Here is a 23818-nt window from a genome sequence, read left to right as displayed (position 1 = left end):
TTTATCCCTGTCATGGGATATGCTGGAATTTATTTCCTTTTTAAGGCTGAATAGTACTCCACTGTACATGTGTATCCCAGTTTACTTATCCATTCATCTGGAGATGAACAATTGAGTGGCTTCCATCTTTTGGTCATTGTACTGCCATGCAAATAGGTGCACTGCAGAGTTTCTTTTAAAAATTAACACAACTGGAGTTCCGACTGTGGCACAAGGGGATTGGTGGTGTCAAGGGGTTTGATTCCTGGCCTGGCACAGTGGGCTAAAGGGTCCAGCATGGCCACAGCTCTGGTGTAGGTTGCAACTTTGGCTCAGATCTGATCCCTGGCCCAGGAAATTCATATGCCACAAGGTAGCCAAAAAAGAAATAAAATGTAAATTATTTTAAAAAAGAAAAGCCATTTTAACCCCCCTCACGCACACAGACATAACCATGCTCTCTTTTAACAAGGTCATACATGTTTTACAATAAAACACAAGATGATGTTTTTGGCTGGCACTTACTTAACCTCAGAATTTGGACATTGGTGCAACACACAGAGGGAGTCATTTGCCAATATATGTCACTAAAGATTACCTTGGGGATATATTCATGTTCGCCTTTCAAATTATAAAAAGAAATATAATTAAAGAAGAGAACTCAAAACCTTTTTTTTTTTTTTTCACTATTTTAGGGCTACACTCATGGCACATGGAGGTTCCCAGGCTAGGGGTCCAATCAGAGCTACAGCTGCCGGCCTACACCACAACCACAGCAATGTGGGATCTGAGCTATATCTGCGACCTACAGCACAGCTTGCAGCAATGCTGGATCCTTAACCCACTGAGCGAGGCCAGGGCTGGAGCCCACATCCTCATGGATCCTAGTTGGGTTTGTTACCACTGAGCCATGAAGGAAACTCCTCAAGACCTTTAAAGTATTTTTTTTTCACCCTGTCTTGAGCTATTTGGTAGGAAGTCTTGTCAGGTCCAAGGCCACCTACTGAATATAAAAATTTCAAATGAAGACAAAGCCTCTCTTATAATAACTGAAGGCTATTTTTTTTTTAAAAAAAGGATACTATTGAAATAAACTGGATTCCTTAATGTACAGTAAACCTCAAATAAACAGAGCCTATTCAACCATACATTTGATATATTTTTCAGAGAAGGTGCCTAAAAACAAGTTACAGAGGGAGCCTGACTATTTTATAGCTGATGTGCTATCAAAAACTTGTAGAGTGAAGAAAGGAAAAAGAGAGATCGGGCTCAAAGCAGCTGGCAGTGGGGGTGTGGAGAAAAGGGAACCCTCCTGCACTGTTGGTGGGAATGTAAACTGGTACAGCCACTATGGAGAACAGTTTGGAGATACCTTAGAAATCTACACATAGAACTTCCATATGACCCCACAATCCCACTCTTGGGCATCTATCCGGACAAAACTCTACTTAAAAGAGACACATGCACCCACATGTTCATTGCAGCACTATTCACAAAAGCCAGGACATGGAAACAACCCAAATGTCCATCGACAGATGATTGGATTCAGAAGATGTGGTATATATACACAATGGAATACTACTCAGCCATAAAAAAGAATGACATAATGCCATTTGCAGCAACATGGATGGAACTAGAGAATCTCATCCTGAGTGAAATGAGCCAGAAAGACAAAGATAAATACCATATGATATCACTTATAACTGGAATCTAATATCCAGCACAAATGAACATCTCAGAAAAGAAAATCATGGACTTGGAGAAGAGACTTGTGGCTGCCTGATGGGAGGGGGAGGGAGTGGGAGGGATCGGGAGCTTGGGGTTATCAGACACAACTTAGAATAGATTTACAAGGAGATCCTGCTGAATAGCATTGAGAACTTTGTCTAGATACTCATGTTGCAACAGAACAAAGGGTGGGGGAAAAATGTAATGTATACATGTAAGGATAACTTGATCCCCTTGCTGTACAGTGGGAAAATAAAAAATAAATAAAAAAATAAAATTAAAAAAAAAAAAAAGCAGCTGGCAGAAAGAAGCCTTTGTGTACAGGCTGACCTACCTAGATTTTTATCCTGGCTGTCAGATTTTCTAGGTGTTTGGCTAGGCAAGATCCTTAATCTCTCCAAACCTCAGTGTTTTTATGAAAAGATTAAAAAGTAATAGTTTTTACTTTATTGGGTAGTTTTGAGAACTACAGTAAATAATTCATAATGCCATCAATAGATAGCAGCTTTGACTATATAAATAATACTAAATTTTTTTTTTCTTTTTGGTCAGGCCCATCACATGTGGAATTCCCAGGCCAGGGACTGAACCCTCACCACAGCAGCTACCCAGCTACCCAAGTCACAGGAGTGACAACACCAGATCCTTAATCCAATGTGCTACAAGGGAACTCTTGTTATTTAGTACTTGATTCACAGTTGGCTCTCAAATTTTAGCTTCCTGCTTTCCTTTACCTAATTGTGCCAACTTTTTTGAAAGCTGGCACCCTAAAAGGAACCTGAAAAATGTGTGTATGTGCTTGCACATGATTTTTCAATATGTTAAAAGAATAGAAAATTTTAATTTTCCGTATATTGTAAATGTTAACATCTTAAAACTATCTCCAAAAAAAACAACTATCTCACTCCTCTTTAAAATGTACCCAGTGGGAGTTCCCTGGAGGATCAGTGGGTTGGGGATTCCTTATTGACATTGCTTTGGCTCAGGCCCCTGCTGTGGTGTGGGTGATCCTTGGCCCAGGAACTGCCCCATGCCCTGTGTGTGGCAAACAAACAAAAAGTCCCCAATGGAATCTGCATATCATGTATCATGGTAAGATGATACTCAGTATCAATCATTTAAAGAAATAATACAAACCAGTTTTTCTTCAACAGTAAGAAATTTTATCATTCCATTTTTTCTTTAAACTCTTATTTTCATCCTACTTTCTTCAGAAAATTTTATTCTAATCAATAGGGTTTTATGGTTAAACATTTTTTATTGGTCAATAAAATGTAAATATTCTTAAATTTAAAACATCTTCTGGGACACAAAAATCTAGGTATCAAATACTCATTCCGGACTGAGTTATTTATTTGTATTTATTCATTGCAGTTTATTATTTGTACATAATTGATCAAAATAAATGTTACACATTTCTATGACTATTAAACATAAACAGTGAATTTTTTAACAGAAATACTGAGGGCCACAAGGGAAGTCCTACAGAAATAGATCTCTTAATAAAAAGAGCTTTTCCCCCACAATAAGTTAGCGGATGCATTCATATTTATTTCTTCCTAGAGTGAGATAGGATTCAGCATCAGTATCATCCTCACGTTGGGTTTTCATAGATGAAAGCGCTGTGAAAACTGGCTGGTATAATGCATTCAAAGTTGGAACCCTCTTTCCGCAAAACTCCCCCTCCTGGTTTCTTCTTATTGTTTGGTCTCAGCTCAAACGTGACCTTCTCAAGGACCTTAATGGTCCTTCTTGGAGTTCCCTTCATGGCGCAATAGAAACAAATCCAACTAGGAACCATCAGGTTGCAGGTTCCATCCCTGGCTTAGCTCAGTGGGTTAAGGATCCGGGGTTGCCCTGAGCTATGGTGTAGGTCGCAGATGCGGCTCGGATCCCGAGTTGCTGTGGCTGTGGTGTAGGCCGGCGGCTGTAGCTCTGATTAGACCTCTAGCCTGGGAACCTCCACGTGCGGCAGGTGCGGCCCTAAAAGGCAAAAAATAATAAAATAAAAAAATAGTCCTTTAGAACCCAGTTATGTTATCGACACAGCACTTGTCCCTCTCTACAGGCGTCTTGTACCCTTTGTACCCAGACTTCGAGACGCTCCTCTTGGGCTAGAGTACCAGTTTGGTCAGAGGGGCTTTATCTGTTTTGCTCCTCGGTGCCCCCTGGTGGGCACTGTGTGGTAAATGCTGCAGGATGAATGAATGAATGATACACTTGTTCTGTGAGGATCATTCATTAACAGAGCAGCCGTCCGAAAAGGAACTATTCTTTCCCCATTATCGTCAAACCAAGATCCTCCAAATACTATAAAGGAAGAGAAATCTCCACGCGGGCAGGAGAGCCTTGGCTCAAAATAACAAAAGGAAAATAAAAACAGAAAGTAACTGCAACTAGACAATTGGGAGATTTTCAGCCTGAGACACTGCACATGATTGGTCTGCACGAGGTTGGGTGGAATATCTGCATTTAGTTGTCCTTGGGCAGGCACCTACGGTCCTGCAGTAATTAATGTGCTCCATGATCCTGCACAGCGAAGCCTGTGCCTCCACACAGCGTTTTAGCTTGTTCCACCAGGAGCACGCTCTCAAGCTAGGGCAGACAACTGCGAAAGGCCCCATTCCTGTCTAAAACCTCTTTTTCTTTCTTTTTTTTCTTTTTATGGCCGTGTCTAGCATATATTAGTTCCCAGGCTAGGGATCCAACTGGAGTTGCAGCTGCCTGCCTACACCACAGCCACAGCAATGCTAGATCCCAGCCGGAATCCCCAACCCACCAGGCAGCTTTCAGCAACATGGAATCCTTACCACACTGAGTGAGGCCAGGGATCAAACCCGCATTTTTTTTTTTTTTTTTTTTTCTGCTTTTTAGGGCCGCACCTGAAGCATATGGAGGTTCCCAGGCTAGGGGTCGAATGGGAGCTACAGTTGCCAGCCTACACCACAGCCATAGCAATGCCAGATCCCAGCCACATCTTCGACCTACACCACTGCTCAAGCAACGCTGGCTCCTTAACCCACTAAGCGAGGCCAGGGTTAACGTCATGATTCCAGGCAACTTCATGGTTTCTAGTCGGATTTGCGCCACAACGGGAACTCCACTAGTCCAATTCTTAACCCACCAAGCCACAGTGGGAACTCCATAAAGCCTGTTTTCTGAGTTCCGGTTTTCCAAATAAGCAATCTCTTCCCAAATGACCATTAGGAAGAATGCCCACCGTGCCTGGAGACAACCCAGCACAGTACTGTCTACACAGTACAGCACAACACAGGCTGGCCATCATTCCCCAAGCAGATACAGATGGCTTTTTAATGTTATTATTATACTGGAGTCAGGGGCAGGGGTTGGGAAGTTGCTGGGGGAGGGGAAGAATGAAACACGCGAAGCAGGAAAGGCCGGCCTACCAGGTGATGGATTAAATAGATTAAATAGATTTAAAACGTGCTAACTGTACATTTCAGTGTACCCTTTGTGAATACTCATACAACCAAACAGCAAGAGCATTCCAACTATGAAGCTTGTGACATATTCCCTGAAAAACTTCCTTAGTCTCTTCTTAATGTTTGTTTTCCCCTCCAATTAACCTAAATGGCCAGCTACTTTGTAAATTGTCTTCCAGGTTGGATTTCAGGCTTTGTGCCCCACAAATGCGACATTGTTTTCGCTGAGCAGATCAGGCCGAGCTGCAGGTGAAAAATATTTACCTCCTCTTAGAATGTTTGTTTATTACAATTTCAACCTTGAATTTTGGGAGTGTCCTTTAGCAGAGAGATTCCAGAATCTTGCACCGACAATAAACTTGAGATAACCAGAAGGGGAAAACAAAAGGCAAAGCAAGCAAGACCACTGACTTAATTAAATGGTAAGACAGTGTTTGGTTTGTTTCAGCCTATACTCTTGTTCTTCATAACCTAAGATGCAGGGACATCAAAAAAATTTATCACCATCTACTACCATGTGCTCAATAAACTGTTGTTGATTCCAAAGACTGCTGTTGCATGTACATGTATTAATACCCCGTAAAGTCATTATCAAATATGTCCTCCCACGAGTGTTCTTATAATAAATATTTCACTAAAATTGTAAGATTTGCTATTCAAAAATTTAAACCACTGACTGTCATTAATCAAGTAAAAAAGCTGCCTTACACCATTTGCTTCAGCTGCCAGCCTTGAATGAAGATGGGGGAAAATGTAAATGCTGACCACCTGCAGCAGGCCCCCCTCACATCAAAACCACAGGGTTTTGTTTGTTTTCAGATTTCACCAACACGTGGAAATTGTCCCAGGCCACCGAAAGGCGCGGTCGCTCCCAAAACTTTCCAAACAGAGCGTCTTTTTATTTCCTTCTGGACCCAAGGTTCTTTCGACTTTTAAAAGGGGATAAATGCGATGACTTTCTGGCCGGCTCTAAGCCACCTTCTGGCGCGAGGGGCGGGGCCCCACGGTTCGGGGCGGAGGCCGACATCACCTAACGGCACGGGAAGAGGCGGAGTCTCCGGCGCTTTGGCGGGAAAAGAGGCGTCGGGAAAAGTCCTTTCTCCTTGCCTGCAGCGGTCGGGTACCTACAGCCGCGCCAGCACCCACGCCATGCCTGCTGCCGGCTCCGAACTGCCTCGCCCGCCATCGCCGCCTCCCGCTCAGGAGCAGGGCGCCGAGCCGCGGCCGCAGCACCACGGGGAGCTGCAGTACCTGGGGCAGATCGAGCACATCCTCCGTTGCGGCTTCCGGAAGGACGACCGCACGGGCACCGGCACGCTGTCGGTGTTCGGCATGCAGGCGCGCTACAGCCTGAGAGGTGACGCGGGCTGGCGGCGGGCAGCCGGGGAGCGCGCCCGGTGCCCGCGGTGCTGCGGTGGGGGCGGGGAGCGGGCGGGAGAGGCTAGGCCCCCCCACGCTTAGTCCTAACCTAACTCGGTGAGGAGGGGAAGCGGCCTTGGCCCCCGAAACTGAAGCTTGGATCGGAGAAGTGGTTTGCGTAGGGTCTCACGCCCTGGAGGGATAGAGTTGGGAGGTAAAACTTGGTCCGCTGGCTCTTAATCACCCTGTTAAGCTGTCTCCCCGCGGTGGCCACTACCCTGCAGTTCTTGCCCCAGACTAGAGAGTGGGAGAGGACCTGCCCGGGCTTGACCCAGGCCTGGGCTGCAGGGCCCCTCCTCTTCCCTCCGCCGCTCCGCTTTGCAAGTTTTTAAAAATTGGAACGAAGATGACATGGGCGGGGCCGCGGCGGGAGAACTGGGAGGTGGGGGCGGGAACTTGTGGCTCCAGACAGTTTTCCCACCTGATCCTTCTTAAACCTTGAAACTGGAACGTGAGAGTCCTAGTGGTATTCTTGTTCGTCTTTAGCTTTGAACAGGGTGGCTTCCAGGAAGGAGTGTGTCTTGGGGTTGTTAGGGTCAGGCTTTCAGGGCACCAGGGGGCAGGATGGGGGTCGGCACCGGACGTCTGTCGGTGAGACAGGTGTGGAGGGTGGTTTTGAGTGGGGGAACCCTCTTAATTGAAGCAGATTCACTCCGGTCAGGAGAGAAAACTCTGCACCGCACACCCATTCTGCAGACTGGAAAATACAGGGCTGCAGTGGTCACTCTGGCTTGCACAGCTAGAGAGGGGGTTATTCTGGGCACAGGGGCTCCACCTTCCTGCTGGCTCCAGTTCAGTGGCCTCCTGTGAGCCACAGACCTTGTTTTTACTCAAGCCTCTCTGCTTAGACCTTGGGCAAGTTGCTTAACCTCTCTGATCTTCAACTTCCTCGTCTGTTCAAAATGGAGGAAATAATCCTCAAAATGGAGGGGAATAGGTGCTCGAAGAAGCTATCCTTGTCACATGAATATTACCTGTACAGCTGATAATGTGGACTGAATAGATACTGAATTTAGAGATGAGCTTTTACATTTGTCTCTATTGGATGATGCAAACTTAATGTATTACGTCCTGGTGCCTGTAAAATTGAGATCATAATGGAGCCTCAAGGAGGGTTTTTTTGAGGATTGAATAGGATCATGCATATCAAGTGTTTAAACAGGTAACTTTTTATTTTTTTTTATTTTTTAAAAATGTTTTTTTTGGAGTTCCCATCATGGCTCAGTGGTTAACGAATCCAACTAGGAACCATGAGGTTTCGGGTTCCATCCCTGGCCTCGCTCAGTGGGTTAAGGATCCGGCATTGCCGTGAGCTGTGGTGTAGGTCGCTTTCGCGCCTCGGATCCCGAGTTGCTGTGGCTCTGGTGTAGACCGGCAGCTACAGCTCCGATTAGACCCCTAGCCTGGGAACCTCCATGTGCCATGGGAGCAGCCCTAGAAAAGATAAAAAGACAAAAAGAAAAAAAAAAATCCGTTAACCCACTGAGAGAGGCCAGGGGTTGAACCTGAAACCTCATGGTTCCTAGTCGGATTCGTTAACTACTGAGCCATGATGGGAGCTCCTGTTTTTGTTTTTTTGTTTTTTATTTTATTTTTTCTTTTTAGGGCTGCACCGCGGCATATGGAGATTCCCAGGCTAGGGGTGGAATCAGAGCCACAGCTGCTGGCCTACACCGCAGTAATAGCAATGCCAGATCCTTAACCCACAGATCGAGGTCAGGAATCAAACTCGGCAACCTCACGGTTTGGTAATTGTTTTTAGTACACTTTAAAAAAAAAATTGAGGTTAGTTTTCCTTGCAAATACTTAATGATTTAGTTGGCTGAGGCAATAGCCATTACCCCCTGGTGGCGAGCAAGTTTTCCCTGGTAGGGTAGCCAGAGAATAGGAGCCTTCAGGCTTTGTCCTGGGGCACATTTGTGGGTTGTCTTCACACCTCTACAGAGGGTCCGCATTACTGGGTGGTGGGTGGTAGCTCTTTCCCTATCCACATGGGCATCCCTGCCCCCCCCCCCACCCCATATCTCTGTGGAATTCCTGGGTCTCGTGGTCTCAGTCTGAATTGTGTCACTGACTTGAGGCTGCAGCCTGGGAGCTCCACGCTGATTCAGGGGCGCCCACAGGGCAGAAGTTATAATTTTCCAGCTGCTCTGTGGTTACCCCAGGGCCTTAGGTCCTGGGGCAGTTGGCTTCCACAGAGAAAGGTGGCTGGCATGTTTTGTTTCCCCATCTTGAAATTATGTGGCAATCTGTTTTCCAGATCAGTTTCCTCTGCTGACAACCAAACGTGTTTTCTGGAAGGGTGTTTTGGAGGAGTTGCTGTGGTTTATCAAGGTAAAGAAGTTGCTGCTGTTGGAAATCAGTAGTCTGTTCTCAGTATAGCACCGGTGAGATTGTTTTAGAAGTCACACCATATCACTCCTGGCTTAAAGCCCTTACTGGCTCCCATCTCACTCAGTAGAAGACAAGGCCCTTATCATCCTGTCTCAGCTCTGGCCTCAGCCAGAGTCCTGCTTACTCTGCTTCTCCCACCCTGGCCTCTTTGCTAGTCTTTGAGCAAACTGGGACATTGCCACCTGGTGCTCGGGCACCCTCGGAGCTCCATGGACCTCACCCCACTATGTAGCATGACTCACTCCCTCATCTTGAAGCTTCTGCTCAGTGAGTGAGCTTTCCCTACCTCTCCATCTAAGACTGATCACCCCACATACCCTGTCCTCCCACCCCTTCTTTGTTTCCTCTGTATGTATGGTATATATAACTAAATTGTATTATAAGCTCCATGAGGGCAGAGCCTTTATTTCTCTTGTCCACTGTTGCATCCCCTAGAACTCAGCCTGCTGCACAGTAGGCACTCAACATGGATTGATCACTGAATATGGACCCCAGCTATGTTCTCATGTTGGTGTGAAAGCTAGAAGGGTCTCTTGAGTAACAAGCTACAGCGCTGTGATGACAGGCAGCAGCCACACCTGAGCTTCCTCTCGCTACATCTCCTGGTTCAAACTAGTAATATCCTGGCCAGCACTGGCCAGAGGCTGCCTGAGGAGATGGGCTCTGTTGTGGGCCAGGCTAGAGGTCAGGGGCACTTCTGTGGCTTGTATAGTTTTGGGCCAAAGCAGTCTCAAGACCTCTTAACACACTTTAGAAAAGGTTGGTTTATTTATTTATTTTTGCCTTTTTAGGGCCGCACCCACGGCATATGAAGGTTCCCAGGCTAGGGGTTGAATTGAAACTGTAGCCACTGGCCTACACCATGGCTACAGCAACACAGGATCCAAGCCACGTCTGCAACCTGCATCATAGCTCACGGCAATGCCAGGATCCTTAACCCACTGAGCGATCAAACCTGCGTCCTCATGGATATTAGTCAGATTCACTTCCGCTGAGCCATGACAGGAACTCCTAGAAAAGGTTTAAACTTGGATCCAATTTAATCTTCCTCAGTTCTATATTCTTGGGGCATTTTCTTCTCTGTTGGCCTGTCTCATCTGACAATGAATCTTAACATCCAAATATATTATCACAAATCTTGGAAGAGGACATTTATAAACCAGCTAGAGCCCAGTCTGGATGGATGGGAAGGGGAAACTTCTGAAGCAACATGTGAAAGATAGAGAAATGAGTTGTTGGAAGTGGAAAAAAAAAAAAGGTGGTACAAACTCAATAACAGAAAGTGAGGAATTAAGATGCCCAGAAATAAAATGCATTCACTTTTTTTATTTTTAAGCTTGAGTGCAGGATTCTAATAAATCCTTACCAGGAACATATCAGTCCTGCCTCCGATGTAGTCACTCCATGGGTGACTCAAAAAATACAGGAGTCAGAATGTATCTACACTTCAGCTGGGATCTTTGGGCAAGGTGGAAATAGGTCATATTATCTACTTCTTACTCCTTGTGATATGTATGGGGATTACTACTGCTGTGCTCTTTTTTAGATGCAGACATTGAGGCTAGAGGGGGCAGAGAGCTGGTCAGAAGAGAAGGGAGGAGAGGGCAGGCATGGAGCCCAGGTGTATGTATCCTCGTAGCCTTGCTTATAGCCATTACAGCACATCATACCCAGAGGGCAGTGGGCTCTGTACTTGATCTGGATGCACTATCAGGATACAGGTTAGGAAAGCACGGGCCAAATCTAATGAGATGAAAGACATAAAAGAAAGCTTGTACTCGGCACCCCCAAAATCTCTCCAAAAACCCAAGTATGGATAGGGGGCAAGCATAACTTGATAGTGGCACTTGTAAGATATATGAATGATATGTTTGCCAGAAAAGCAGATACTGATTAGGCCAATAGGTGGAAGTATCCTATACACCAGGCCTACGATACAAGCAGATTGCATGTGAGGCATTAGACTCATTCTGGGGTATCACATTTAGACACAGAACTGTTAGATGAGATGGGAATAGTTAAAAGGATTGGAGAGAGTGATCCAAAGAAGGGATCAGACTGAGCTGGGGCCCCCAGAAAGTTCGGGCTGGGACCAGCCTGCTTGACGGTGCCTGTCTTCCATCAGCACAGGCTTGCAGGCTCTTGGGGGATCGACTCCCAATGGCACAGAAGTCACCAGATGCCTGTTACCTCTCGTCTCTTCCAGGGATCCACAAACGCTAAGGAACTGTCCTCCAAGGGAGTGAAAATCTGGGATGCCAATGGGTCCCGAGACTTCTTGGACAGCCTGGGATTCTCCTCCAGAGAAGAAGGGGATTTAGGCCCTGTTTATGGCTTTCAGTGGAGGCATTTTGGAGCTGAATACAAAGATATGAATTCAGGTGAGGCGAGAGTGCGGTCCTGGATTTCCTGAGTACCTGTCAGGGCCTGAGTTTGCTATATTGTTACACGTGAAGTCTGGGGGATAGGAAGCAGTGTCACTCTGACCTTGTGAGGAGCTGGGATCACACACTTGGCGGTCAGCACTTGCTGGGTCTCAGCACCTTCCGTACCTTGTTTCATAAGCAGGTAGTGACATGGTTGGTAGTTGGTCGTTGTGTTGGGGAGTGAGAGTCCCAGAGATTGCCTCGTGGCCACCTTGTGATCTCCCTTTTCAAGACTGAGCCACCCAGCACACTATTTGGTGCTGAGTGACAGCACCAGTTTTGGGTCACCCTCTCCTCCCCACCTGGCTGGGATGGAGGAAGATGAAACATCTCACTCCTGGATGTCCTCCCTCTGTTACTTGATGTCACCACTTGCTGAGTGTCACAGAGCCCAGCCCAGGTCCTTTGACTCTTCCTGGCCCCCTGTCCTTAAGTCAGGAGTTGTAAAAGCAAATGCCTGCCTCAGGGGGTGTGAGTGTGTGTATGCATGAATGCATGCACACAGGAAATAACAGTTTGCTGGCTTGGCAGTGACCTGGAGGGCATACCCCATCTAAATGGGACAGTCATTTAGCTTTAGCCACCTGGAGGGATCTGGGCCTGACATTGTCAAATTCTTCATTAATAACCTAAAACCTAAAGTTGACAACTTCAGTAAGTTAAATCCTGTGCGGACCTGGTCTAGGCAAATTCACAGAGACTGAGAGTGGAAGGTGGTTGCCAGGTGCTTGGGGGAGGGGTGGGGAGTTGTTGTTTAAGAAGATCTAAAATGGATAGTGATGATGGTTGCACAAAATTGGGAATGTACTTAATGCACACTTTGAAATAGTTAAAACGAATGTAATATTATATAAATTTTGGCACACACCAAAAAAAGCTGTGTGGGCCAAACTATTTCTGCAGGTCAATGGTCCAGTGGTCAGTCTATCCTAGGACATCCCTCAGATGTGAGGCTATACCCCTGGCTTAATTGTGCCTTAAATCCTGCCTAGTGTTCAATTATTTATTCTAGCTTGAAGGGCCGAATGAAGTTAGGCTTTAAAGTTATATGAATGCTTAGCTGTTGGATTTCAGTATACGAATTTGTCTCTTTGTTGTAATTTTCACCCTGAAATAGTTATGGATTCACAGGAAATTGCAAAAACAAAAAACAAAAAAACCTTGTAACCTCTCACATAAATTAACATTGGTAAAACCTACAATGCTTATTAGATTTCTCCAGTTTTACATGCGATCGTTTGTATGTGCACAGTTTTAGCACATGTAGATTTAAGTGATCACCACCACAATCAAGATACAGAACTGTTCCATCACAGTTCATCTTTTTTGTCTTTTTAGGGCTGCACCCACAGAGGTTCCCAGGCTAGGGATCGAATTGGAGCTGTAGCCACCGGCCTACACCACAGCCACACCAGATCCAAGCCACATCTGTGACCTGCACCACAGCTCACGGCAACGCCGGATCCTTAACTCACTGAGCGAGACCAGGGATTGAACCTGCATCCTCATAGTGATCCTTAGTGATGTTGAAAATCTGTATGTCTTCTTTGGAGAATTGCCTGTTTAGATCTTGTGCCCTTTTTTTGATGAGGTTTGGTTTTTTGGTATTGAGCTGCAGTAGGTATTTATATATTTTGAAAATTAATCCCTTGTCAGTCACTTCATTTGCAGATATTTTCTCCCATTCTCGAGCTGTCTTTTCGTTTCGTTTAGAGTTTCCTTTGCTGTGCAAAAGCTTTTAAGTTTAATCAGGTCCCATTTGTTTATCTTTGTTTTTATTGTCATTACTCTTAAGAGGGAGATCTGAGAAGATATTACTGAGGTTTATGTTGGAGAGTGTTTGACCTATGTTTTCCTCTAAGAGTTTTATAGTATCCAGTCTTATATTTAATTTTTTTAATCCTTTTTGAGTTTATTTTAATGCATGGCGTTAGGGGGTGTTCTAATGTGATTCTTTTCTATGTAGCTGGCTAGTTTTCCCAGCATCACTTATTGAAGGGACTGTCTTTGTCCATTTTATATCCATGCCTCCTTTGTCATAGATTAGTTGACTGTAGGTGTGTGGGTTTAAATCTACGCTTTCTATCCTGTTCTACTGATCTATATTTCTGTTTTTGTGCCAGTACTATACTTTTTGATGATTTAGCTTTGTAGTGTAGTCAGAAGTCAGGGAGCCTGGTTTCCTCCAGCTTGATTTTTCTTTCTCAGGATTTCTTTGGCTATTCTGAGTTTTTCATGCTTCCAAACAAACGTTAAAATATTTTGTTCTAGTTCTGTGAAAAATGCAGCTGGTAATTTCATAGAGATTCCATTGAATCTGTAGATTGCCTTGGGTAGTATAGTCATTTTAACAATATTCGTTCTTCCAATCCAAGAGCATGGTGTATCTTTCCATCTGTGTCATCTTTGATTTCGTTCATTACCATCTTAGAGTTCTCAGAAACCAGGTCTTTGTCTCTTAGGTAGGTTTATTCCTAAGGGTTTTTTTGTGGTTTTGTTTTCTTTGATGCAATGGTAAATGGGACTGTTAGCCAAATTTCTCTTTCTGATCTTTCATTTTAGTATATACAAGTGCAATTGATTTCTGTGTATTAATTTTGTATCCTGCAACTTTACCAAATTTATTGATGAGCTCTAACATTTTTCTGGTAGTATCTTTAGAATTTTCTAGGTAAAATATCATGTCATTTGTAAACAGTGATAGTTTTACTTCTTCCTTTCCAATTTGGATTCCTTTTATTTTTCTTTTCTGATAACCATGGCTAGGACTTCCAAAACTATGTTAAATAGTAGTGGTGAGAGCAGACATCCTTTTCTTGTTCCTGATCTTAGTGGGAATTCTTTCAGCTTTTCACCATTGAGAATGATGTTAGTTGTGGGTCTGTCATAATAAGGCCTTTATTATGTTGAGGTAGGTTCCCTCTATGCCCGCTTTCTGAAGGGAATTTATCAGAAATTGGTGTTGGTATTTGTCAGAAGCTTTTTTTGGCATCTCTTGAGAGGATCATATGGTTTTTATTTTTTAGTTTGTTAATGTGGTGTATCACACTGATTGATTTGCAGATATTGAAAAAAATCCTTGCATCCCTGGATAAATCCCACTTGATCATGGTATATGATCCTTTTAGTGTATTACTGGATTTGATTTGCTGTATTTTGTTGAGGATTTTTGCATCTATGTTCATCAGTAAAATTGGCCTGTAATTTTCTTTTTTTTGTTGTTGTATCTTTGGTTTTGGTATTAGGGTGATGGTGGCCTCAGAATGAGTTTGGGGAGTTCCCATGGTGGCTCAGTGCTGACTAGGAACCATGACATTGCAGGTTCCATCCCTGGCCTCGCTCAGTGGGTTAAGGATCTGGCGTTGTGGTGAGCTATGGTGTAGGTCACAGATGTGGCTCAGATCTGATGTTGCCGTGGCTGTGGCATAGGTCAGCAGCTATAGCTCTGACTGGGCCCCTAGCCTGGGAACCTCCATGTGCCGTGAGTGTGCCTCCCCCCCCCAAAAAAAAGAAAATGAGTTTGGAAGTATTCCTTCCTCTGTAATTTTTTTGGAATAGTTTCAGAAGGATAGGTTGTTGACTTTTTTCTAAATGTTCCATAGAATTTGCCTGTGAAGCCACCTGGTCCTGGACTTTTGTTTGTTGGAAGTTTTTTAATCACAGTTTCAATTTCAGTACTTGTGATTGGTCTTTTCATCTTTTCTATTTCTTCTTAGTTTAATCTTGGAAGATTATGCTTTTCTAAGAATTTGTCCATTTCTTATAAGTTATCCATTTTATCGGCATATAGTTAGTTGCTTGTAGTAGTCTTTTATGATCCTTTGTATTTCTGGGACGTCCATTATACCTTCTTCTTTTTCACTTCTAATTTTATTGATTTGAGTCCTCTTTTTTTTCTTGAGTCTGGCTAAGAGTTTATCAATTTTGTTGATCTTTTCAAAGAACCAGCCTTTTTTTTTTTTTTTTTTTTTTTTTGCTTTTAAGGGCTGTACCCATGATGTATGGAAGTTCCCAAGCTAGGAGTCAAATCAGAGCTGCAGATGCTGGCCAATGCCACAGCCACAGCAGCACAAGATCTGAGCTGCATTTGCGACCTACACCACGGCTCTCACAGCAAGGCCGCATCCTTAACCCGCAGAGAGAGGACAGGGATCAAACCCTCATCCTCATGGATACTAGTCAGGTTTGTTACCATTGAACCATGATGTAAGTTCCAGAACCAGCTTTGAGTTTCATTGATCATTTCTGTGGTTTTCTTTGTTTCTATTTCATTTATTTCTGCTCTAATCTTTACAATTTCTTTCCTTCTGCTAACTTTGTGTTTTGTCTGTTCTTTCTCTCGTTGCTTTAGGTGTAAAGTTAGGTTGTTTATTTGAGCTTTCTCTTGTTTCCTGAGGTGGGCTTGCATTGCTATAAACTTTCCTCCTAGAACTGCTTTTGCTGCATCCCATAGGTCTTGGATTGTTGTGTCTTCGTTGTCATTTGCTTCTAGGTATTTTTTAATTTCCTCTTTGATTTCTTTATTGATCCGTTGGTAGTTTATTAGCATGTTTTTTTAGTCTCCACATGTTTGTGTTTTTGCTTTTTTAGGGCCACACCAGCAGCATATGGAAATTGCCAGGCTAGGGGTCAATCAAAGCTGCCCACCACAGCAACGCTGGATCCGAGTCGTGTCTGTAACCTACACTGTAGCTCACAGCAAAGCCAGAGCCTTAACCCACTGAGTGAGGCTAGGGATTGAACATACAACCTCATGGATACTAATCAAGTTCATTACCACTGAACCACAATAGAAACTTGTTTGTGTTTTTTGTAGTTTTTTTCTTATTGTTGATTTCTAGTCATAGTGTTGTGGTTGGAAAAGATGCTTGATGTGGTTTCAATTTTCTTAAATTTACTGAGGTTTGATTTGTGGCCCAGAATGTGATCTATCCCAGAGAATGTTCCATGTGCACTTGAGAAGAATGTGTATTCTGCTGCTTTTGGATGGAATATTCTATAAATATGTATTAAGTCCATCTGGTCTAATGCATCATTTAAGGCCTGTGTTTCCTTGTTGATTTTCTGTCTGGGTGATCTGTCCATTGCTGTAAGTGGGATGTTAAAGTCCCCCAATATTACTGTGTTGTCAATTTCTCCTTTTAAGGCTGTTAGCAATTGCCTTTTATATTGAGGTGACCCTGTGTTTGTGCATATATATTTACAGTTGTTACATCTTCTTGGGTTGATCCTTTGATCATTATGTAATGTCCTTCTTTGTCTCTTACAACATTCTATAATATAATAAAAGGTCTATTTCTTACAGTATAAGGTCTAATTTGTCTGATATGAGTATTGCTACTCCAGATTGCTTCTGATTTCCATTTGCATGGAATATTTTCTTCCATCCTCTCACTTTCAGTTTATATGTGTATCTAGAACTGAAGTGGGTATCCTGAAGACCACATATATATGGGTCTTGTTTTTGTATCCATTCAGCCAGTCTGTGTCTTTTGGTTGGGGCATTTAGTCCATTTACATTTAAGGTAATTCTTGATAATGGATGCTCATACTGCCATTTTGTTAATTGTTGGATTTGTTTTTGTTGGTCTTTTTTCTTCCTTTCTTGTTCTCCTGTGGTTTGATGACCATCTTTAATGTTGTGTTTGGGTTTTTTTCTTATTTGTATCTATTGTAGATTTTTGGTTTGCAGTTAGCATGAAGTTTTGATATAGGAATACACACACACACACACACATACACACACACACACACACACACACACGATTGTTTTAAGTTGCTGATCTCTAAATTGCAAATGCCTCTCCAGTATCCTGCATTTGTACTCTCCTCACGATTTCTGGTTTTGGTGGCATATTTGTGTGTGGATGATTTCCCACCTTTACCATATGTATGCCTTTGCTGGTGAGGCTTGTCATTTATAATTTTTTTGTTTCTAGTTGTGGCCCTTTCTTTTCCATCTAGAGAAGTTCCTTTAGTATTCGTCATAAAGCTGGTTTAGTGGTGCTGAATTCTCTTAGCTTTTGCTCATCTGTAAAGCTTTTGATTTCTCCTTCAAATCTGTATGAGAGCCTTGCTTGGTAAAGTAATCTTGGTTGGAGGTTTTTTCCTTTCATCACTTTAAGTATATCTTGCCACTCCCTTCTGGCCTGCAGAGTTTCTTCTGAAAACTCAGCCAATAACCTTATTGGGGTTGCCTTGTATGTTATTTGTTTCTTTTCCCTAGCTGCTTTCAGTGTTTTCTCTTTGTCTTTAATTTTGGTCAGTCTGATTAATATGCATCTCAGGATGTTCCTCTTTGGGTTTATTTTATATGGTATTCTTTGTGCTTCCTGGATTTAAGTGATTCCTTTCCCATGTTAGGAAAATCTTGCTATTATCTCTTTAAATATTTTCTCTGGCCCTTTGTCTCTTCTCCCCTGGCACCTCTATAATACGGATGTTGGTGCATTTAATGTTGTCCCAGAGTTCTCTTAGACTGTCTTCATTTCTTCTCTTTTCCACATCAGTGATTTCCACCAGTCTGTCCTCCATCTTGCTTATTCGTTCTTCTGCCTCCTATATTCTCCTGTTGGTTCCTTCTAGTGAATTTTTATTTCAGTTACTATTTTGCATCTCTGCTTGCTTAATCTTTAAATCTTCTATTTCTTCAATGTTTCTCGTAATTTATCAGTCTTTGCCTCCAGTTTATTTCCAAAATCTTGAATCATTTTTACTATCATTAGTCTAAAATCTTGGGAATTGCTTAGCCAGATCACTTAGCTGTTTTTCTGGCATTTTTTATCTTTTCCTTTATCTGGGTCATAATTCTCTGCCTTTTCATTTTGTGTAGATTTTTTTGGTTTGGTCTCCTTATTATAGGCAATAAATAGTGTAGCCTATCTTGCTTCTGATGTCTGCCCCCTTGTGGCTGAAGTTGGTACAGGGGCTTGCTGCAGGCTTCCAGATGGGAGGGACAGGTGCCTGCCTGCTGGTAGGTGGAGGTGATTCCTAACCCTCTGGTGGGTGGGGCTTTGTCTCTGGGTGTGATTAGAGGCAGCTGTGTGCCTGGAGGGTCTTTAGGCAGCCTGTTTGCTATGGGTGGGGCTGTGGTCTCACCCAGTTTGTTGTTTTGCCTGGGGCTTCTCAGCCCTGATGGGTGGTAGGGCCAGATTTTTCCAAATGGCCACCTCTAGAGGAGTTCACGCTGATGATTATTCCTGAGACCTTTGCCTCTAATGTCCTTCCCCCACAATGAGCCATAGTCACCCCCTGTTTTCCCAGAAGATCCTCCAAGATCTGCAGTTAGTTCCAACCCAGATTCTTATGGAGTCTCTGCTTTGCCCTGGGACCCAGTGCACATGTAAGCCTCTGTGTGTCTTTCAAAAGTGCAGTCTCTTTGTCCCCCAGTCCTGTGGAGCTCCTGTGCACAAGCCCTCCTCGCCCTCAATGCCAAATGCTCCAGGGGCTCCTCCTCCCAATGCCAGACATCCTGACATGGGGCTTGGAACTCTAATACTCCTGTGGGTGAGTGTTTCTAGTCTGGGGGTTGCCCACCCAGCAGGTATAGGATTGCTTCTATCACATAGGCACCCCTCCTACTGTCTTGATGTGGCTTGTCTTTTGGCACAGCCTATCTTTTTTGGTAGTTTCCAGTCAGTTTTGTTGATGGTTGTTCAGCAGTTGGTTGTAATTTTGTTTTCATGAGAGAAGGTGAGCTGCGGTCCTTCTACTCTGCCATTTACTTAATCTCATCTCCCAGTTCATCTTTTTAAAAATCTTTGATGTTATGGTTTTGGAACTGTGGTTGGGACAGGACTTTTTTTCTCCAACAAGCAGAAGTTTAACCAGAGGGGATAAGTTGAAGTCCAGAGACCAGAAATGGGAGAAAGGTACAAGGTGGCATAGGATAGTAAGGGTGGTGTCTAGAGGACAGAAGCGAGTTGTCCTCTGTTAGCTGGACTGTGCATGTGAAGGGTACATCCCACTGAAGATGCAGCACTGTGCCAGCAGCAAAGTACAAGAGTAGTTGATGATGTAGGCACTTAAGTCCGTGGGGACCACTGGAAGAAAGTTTGTCAAGGATGAAGGTTAGCGAAGGAGAAGAGGGATAATGGACAGCTTGGCCACGTATTTAAAGGACTCCTAAGTAGATTAAAAAAATGGACTTTGTTATGGCTCCAGAGGGCAGACCTAGGGGCCCAGACTCAACATAACCTAATGAAGTCTGAGAAATTTGTATTATTTCCTGGGTATCGTGTAACCATGGGCAGCGGGGGGCTGTGGGAGGACAGAGTGATCTGCAACCTCTGAGGCCATCTCATGGGAAGCTGTTGTTACCATGTGTGGTGTTCTCTTTTCTTGCCAATTCTGCAGATTATTCAGGGCAAGGAGTAGACCAACTGCAAAAAGTGATCGACACAATCAAAACCAACCCTGACGACAGAAGAATCATCCTGTGTGCTTGGAATCCGAAAGGTTGAGAGCCATCCTCCCTTGTCCTAACTATGCCTCGTGCATATGGGAGGTGGCCCTGGGAACTGACCCCCTGCTGCATGGCTTCTGGGGTGACACTGGGCAAGTCACACAAGGTCCCATTTTCACCTTTAGAGGTGGGGTTGGGCCCAGATAAAGTTAATTTGTGCATTTATGGGCTTTAAATTGCCTATAAAAACATACGTGCAAATTTAACACTTTAAATCAGGGCAGATGAAACTTCAGATCACCTCGACCTCACTGTTTTGGACATTTTAAACAATTGCATTGTAAAAAAAAAACAAAACTAAACTAAACTAAACTCTCCTAAGGTGTACTAAGTACCCAGAATGGAATGTTTGCATTTAGGATAGAGATTTTGAATACAGGAGGCTGTGTCTGAGATATCAATATCCTGTGGCCCCTGCAGGTAAATTCATTGCTCCTGTACTTAAAGTTTGGTGCCTCAAAGGTAGCACAAGTAATTTATTCGGCTCGAATGAGAGAGCATTGCTCCATCTATCACCACACATCCACCAAAGTCTCACGCTGATGGACAGGTCTCCATTGGCCTTATGCCATCCCTGAGTCACTGGCCCTGTGGCTCTTTCTCACCCTCTCCCCTTAGGAGTTGACTTCTATTTAATTTGGCCTAGGGCTGTGTTCTTTAAAAACCACCCCCTCCTGACTTTCCTCTGTGCTGGCTCCTCAGATCTCCCTCTCATGGCCCTCCCCCCATGCCATGCCCTTTGCCAGTTCTACGTGGTAAATGGGGAGCTGTCCTGCCAGTTGTACCAGCGGTCGGGAGACATGGGACTGGGTGTGCCCTTCAACATCGCCAGCTACGCCCTGCTCACCTACATGATCGCACACATCACAGGCCTGAAGGTGGGCTGCTGTGGGGAGGAACGGCCGTCTCCAGCTATAAGCACTGAGCTCCTAGATCCTGTAGTGTAGAAGAACTCATTGCAGAGAATTCTGTTTCTGATGGGTTGTTTGTTTTTGTCTTTTTAGGGCTGCACCTGGGGCATATGGAGGTTCCCAGGCTAGGGGTCAAATTGGACCTGTAGCCACTGACCTCCACCACAGCCACAGCAAAGCAAGATCCAAGCCGAGTCTGTGACCTCCACCACAGCTAATGGCAACGCTGGATCCTTAACCCACTGATCAAGGCCAGGGATCGAACCTGCTAGTCAGATTCCTTTCCACTGAGCCACAACAGGAACTCCTCTGATGATTATTTAAACACGATATATGTAAATGAGGAATGACCTGGGTCACTCTGTAATTACCTTGGAGCTTTCTGTCCTCATGCTCTGTATAAACTAATGCGATTGTATAGGTTGTTTGTTATAAATTTTATGAGTCAACTTCTCAAAAGTGACGATGGTTAGATTCCTTTTGAAAAGCTTTGGGATGTCTGCATATTCTATATCATGAGTTTTTTACATGATATGTTTTAAAGGAATTCAAACTAAAGCACTGACTGTTTTGCTTTTTCCTTTGGAGTTTAGCCAGGTGACTTCGTACACACGTTGGGAGATGCCCACATTTACCTGAATCACATTGAGCCGCTGAAAATACAGGTAAGAAATGCATGTGTCACGCTTTAGAATTCGATACCTTCTCTTGATAAGAGCTCAGCGTGGGAAACATTCCTCGTGTAAGGCATTCTCACTGGCACTGACAGAGACACGAGGACCTGCATCCACTGCTGGCCTTCAGTTTTCAGACAGCGGTGGGCAGGGACGGGGCACCCACCTCAGCAGCCATGGACCTTAACATGACAGGTGCTGTGAGGTACTCAGTACAGAACCAGAGAGGAAGGACCACCTTTGGACCAGAAGGTTTGGGACCTTCCCAGAGCTGGCTTTTTTTTTTTTTTTTTTTTTTTTTTTTTTTTGGTCTTTTTGCCATTTTCTTGGGCCACTCTCGTGGCATAAGGAGGTTCCCAGGCTAGGGGTCTAATCAGAGCTATAGCTGCCGGCCTTCACCCCAGCCATAGCAACTCGGGATCCGAGCCGCATCTGCAACCTACACCCACAGCTCATGGCAACGCCGGATCCTTAACCCACTGAGCAAGGCCAGGGATCGAACTGAAACCTCATGGTTCCTAGTCGGATTCGTTAACCACTGAGCCATGACGGGAACTCCCAGAGTTGGCATTTTAACTTGTATTTTTACTTGGAAGAGCATTTAAATGAAAATGTTTTCACTTAATTTTATGGTGAGGACTTAGGTCTGAACTCTCAAAAGTCTGTGTTTGTTTCTATAAATTACAGCAGCCATCAAAGGATGATTTGAAATGGCAATAAAAATACGGGTTTCTGTGCTTAATGAAACTTAAGAAAAAGCAATTCAAACCTAAAACCTCTTAGCTCCTTCCATATTAGATCTGAATTTGGAAGAGTCTTTGAGGGAGCTTGGCTGCCTTTATTAGGAGGTGACTCCTGGGCTCATCCAGATACTTCTGGCAGCCTGTTTAGTCTGCTCCAGTCGTGCTGCACGGGATACTGTGAGGTGGTGACCTATGGCCAGGTCCTCATTGCCCCTGTCTCTTCATTCAGGAATCCTAGTCAGCATCCCTTTCTGTTAGTTATCAACACGTGTCATCTTGTCATGTCCTTTCTGCCAGGGACAGTTGGGATCATGGAACTCAAGTAACCATCCTGTAACTATTTTCATTAAAGTAAGAGACTATGTCCCTCCCGTCCTCAGTAAGTTTACCAAGAACGGTCGATTATAAGAGCCTGGTGATCCACCAAGGCTCTTGAGACCAGTGATCCCACTGAATACCCTTTACTGTCCACGTGGGCAAGAGGACTGGTCAGCAGTGCTGACTAGCCAGGGACACAATACCTGCAGTATTAATTCCACCCCTGCAGAATAACTTTTTTTTTTCCTTAGGGCTGCACCCTTGGCATATGGAGGTTCCCAGGCGAGGGGTCCAATCAGAGCCACAGCTGCCGGCCTACACCACAGCCACAGCAACACCAGATCCGAGCCACATCTGTGACTTAGACCAGAGCTCATGGCAACGCCAAATCCTTAACCCACTGAGCGAGGCCAGGGATCGAACCCACAACCTCATGGTTCCTAGTCGGAGTTTCCACTGGGCCATGATGGGAACTCCCAGAATCACACTTTGTTGGTAAAATACTGTATTTGTTTCATGAAGGGCCACAGGGAGCCAAATTAAAGCAGGTTGTATGGATCTGGCAAAATAATGGCCTTTAATGTTGGTTTTAGCTTCAGCGGGAACCAAGGCCTTTCCCGAAACTCAAAATCCTTCGAAAAGTTGAGAAAATCGATGACTTCAAGGCTGAAGACTTTCAGATCGAAGGTTACAATCCTCATCCGACTATTAAAATGGAAATGGCTGTTTAGAGTGCTTTTAAAGGAGTTGTTTGAAGGATATTTACGCCCAGGTAAAAGTTCATTTTGCTCTAAAGGAGGAAGGAACTGGGTCAAAAACCTGTTGGTGATCTATCAGTTATTATTCATTAACTTTTAAGGGTGTTGCCCCTGGCAACTAGAACTGTGCTGGTTCTCTTAGTAAATATAAGGCCTCTAGTTTGGTTAAACTGAGAATGTGTGATAGTGTCCAGATTGCAAATGAAGACAGGAGACAGAATTTATATACTCTGAAGAAAAATATGTATATGCTTCTCAATACCATACTCAAACGTCCCAATTCAAACTTCATATTTTTATAAAGATGTTTTATAATTTCAGGAATTATGTTTCTATAAAGATGTTTTATAATTTCAAGAATTATATCTAACTACTCTCCCAAATTTAAGCAAACTCAGATAACACCATCCATTAGGATAATGCCTGGTGTGGTTATGAACATTTCAAACTATATTTGTTTTATATCTTGCTATAATAAATGTTCTGTATTCATCTGTTTTTGTTTTTTTAATTCCATGTTGCCATTTATCTGCTTAGTTCCTGCCTAAAATAGATTTAACT

At 43.8% G+C, this 23818-nt stretch overlaps 2 protein-coding genes across 2 annotated transcripts in view; both read left to right on the top strand.

Moving 5' to 3' along the window:
• CLUL1 (clusterin like 1) overlaps nt 1–3896 on the top strand; it is a 44739-nt gene extending 40843 nt beyond the window's left edge. The window contains exon 8 of the mRNA XM_021097608.1: nt 3776–3896. Within this exon, the coding sequence (XP_020953267.1) occupies nt 3776–3896 (121 nt within the window). The remainder of the gene's footprint in view (nt 1–3775) is intronic.
• TYMS (thymidylate synthetase) lies at nt 6202–23751 on the top strand. Its single transcript, NM_001243579.1, is given in 7 exon segments — nt 6202–6507; nt 8830–8903; nt 11170–11344; nt 19745–19846; nt 20556–20731; nt 21358–21429; nt 23093–23751. Coding segments are annotated over 7 exon segments (945 nt in total). The 5' UTR covers nt 6202–6299; the 3' UTR covers nt 23231–23751.

Source organism: Sus scrofa, chromosome 6, assembly GCF_000003025.6.
Source record: "Sus scrofa isolate TJ Tabasco breed Duroc chromosome 6, Sscrofa11.1, whole genome shotgun sequence".
NCBI classification, from domain to species: domain Eukaryota; kingdom Metazoa; phylum Chordata; class Mammalia; order Artiodactyla; family Suidae; genus Sus; species Sus scrofa.
Note: the sequence above shows the minus strand (reverse complement) of the source record. Positions and strands in the feature narration are given on the sequence as shown.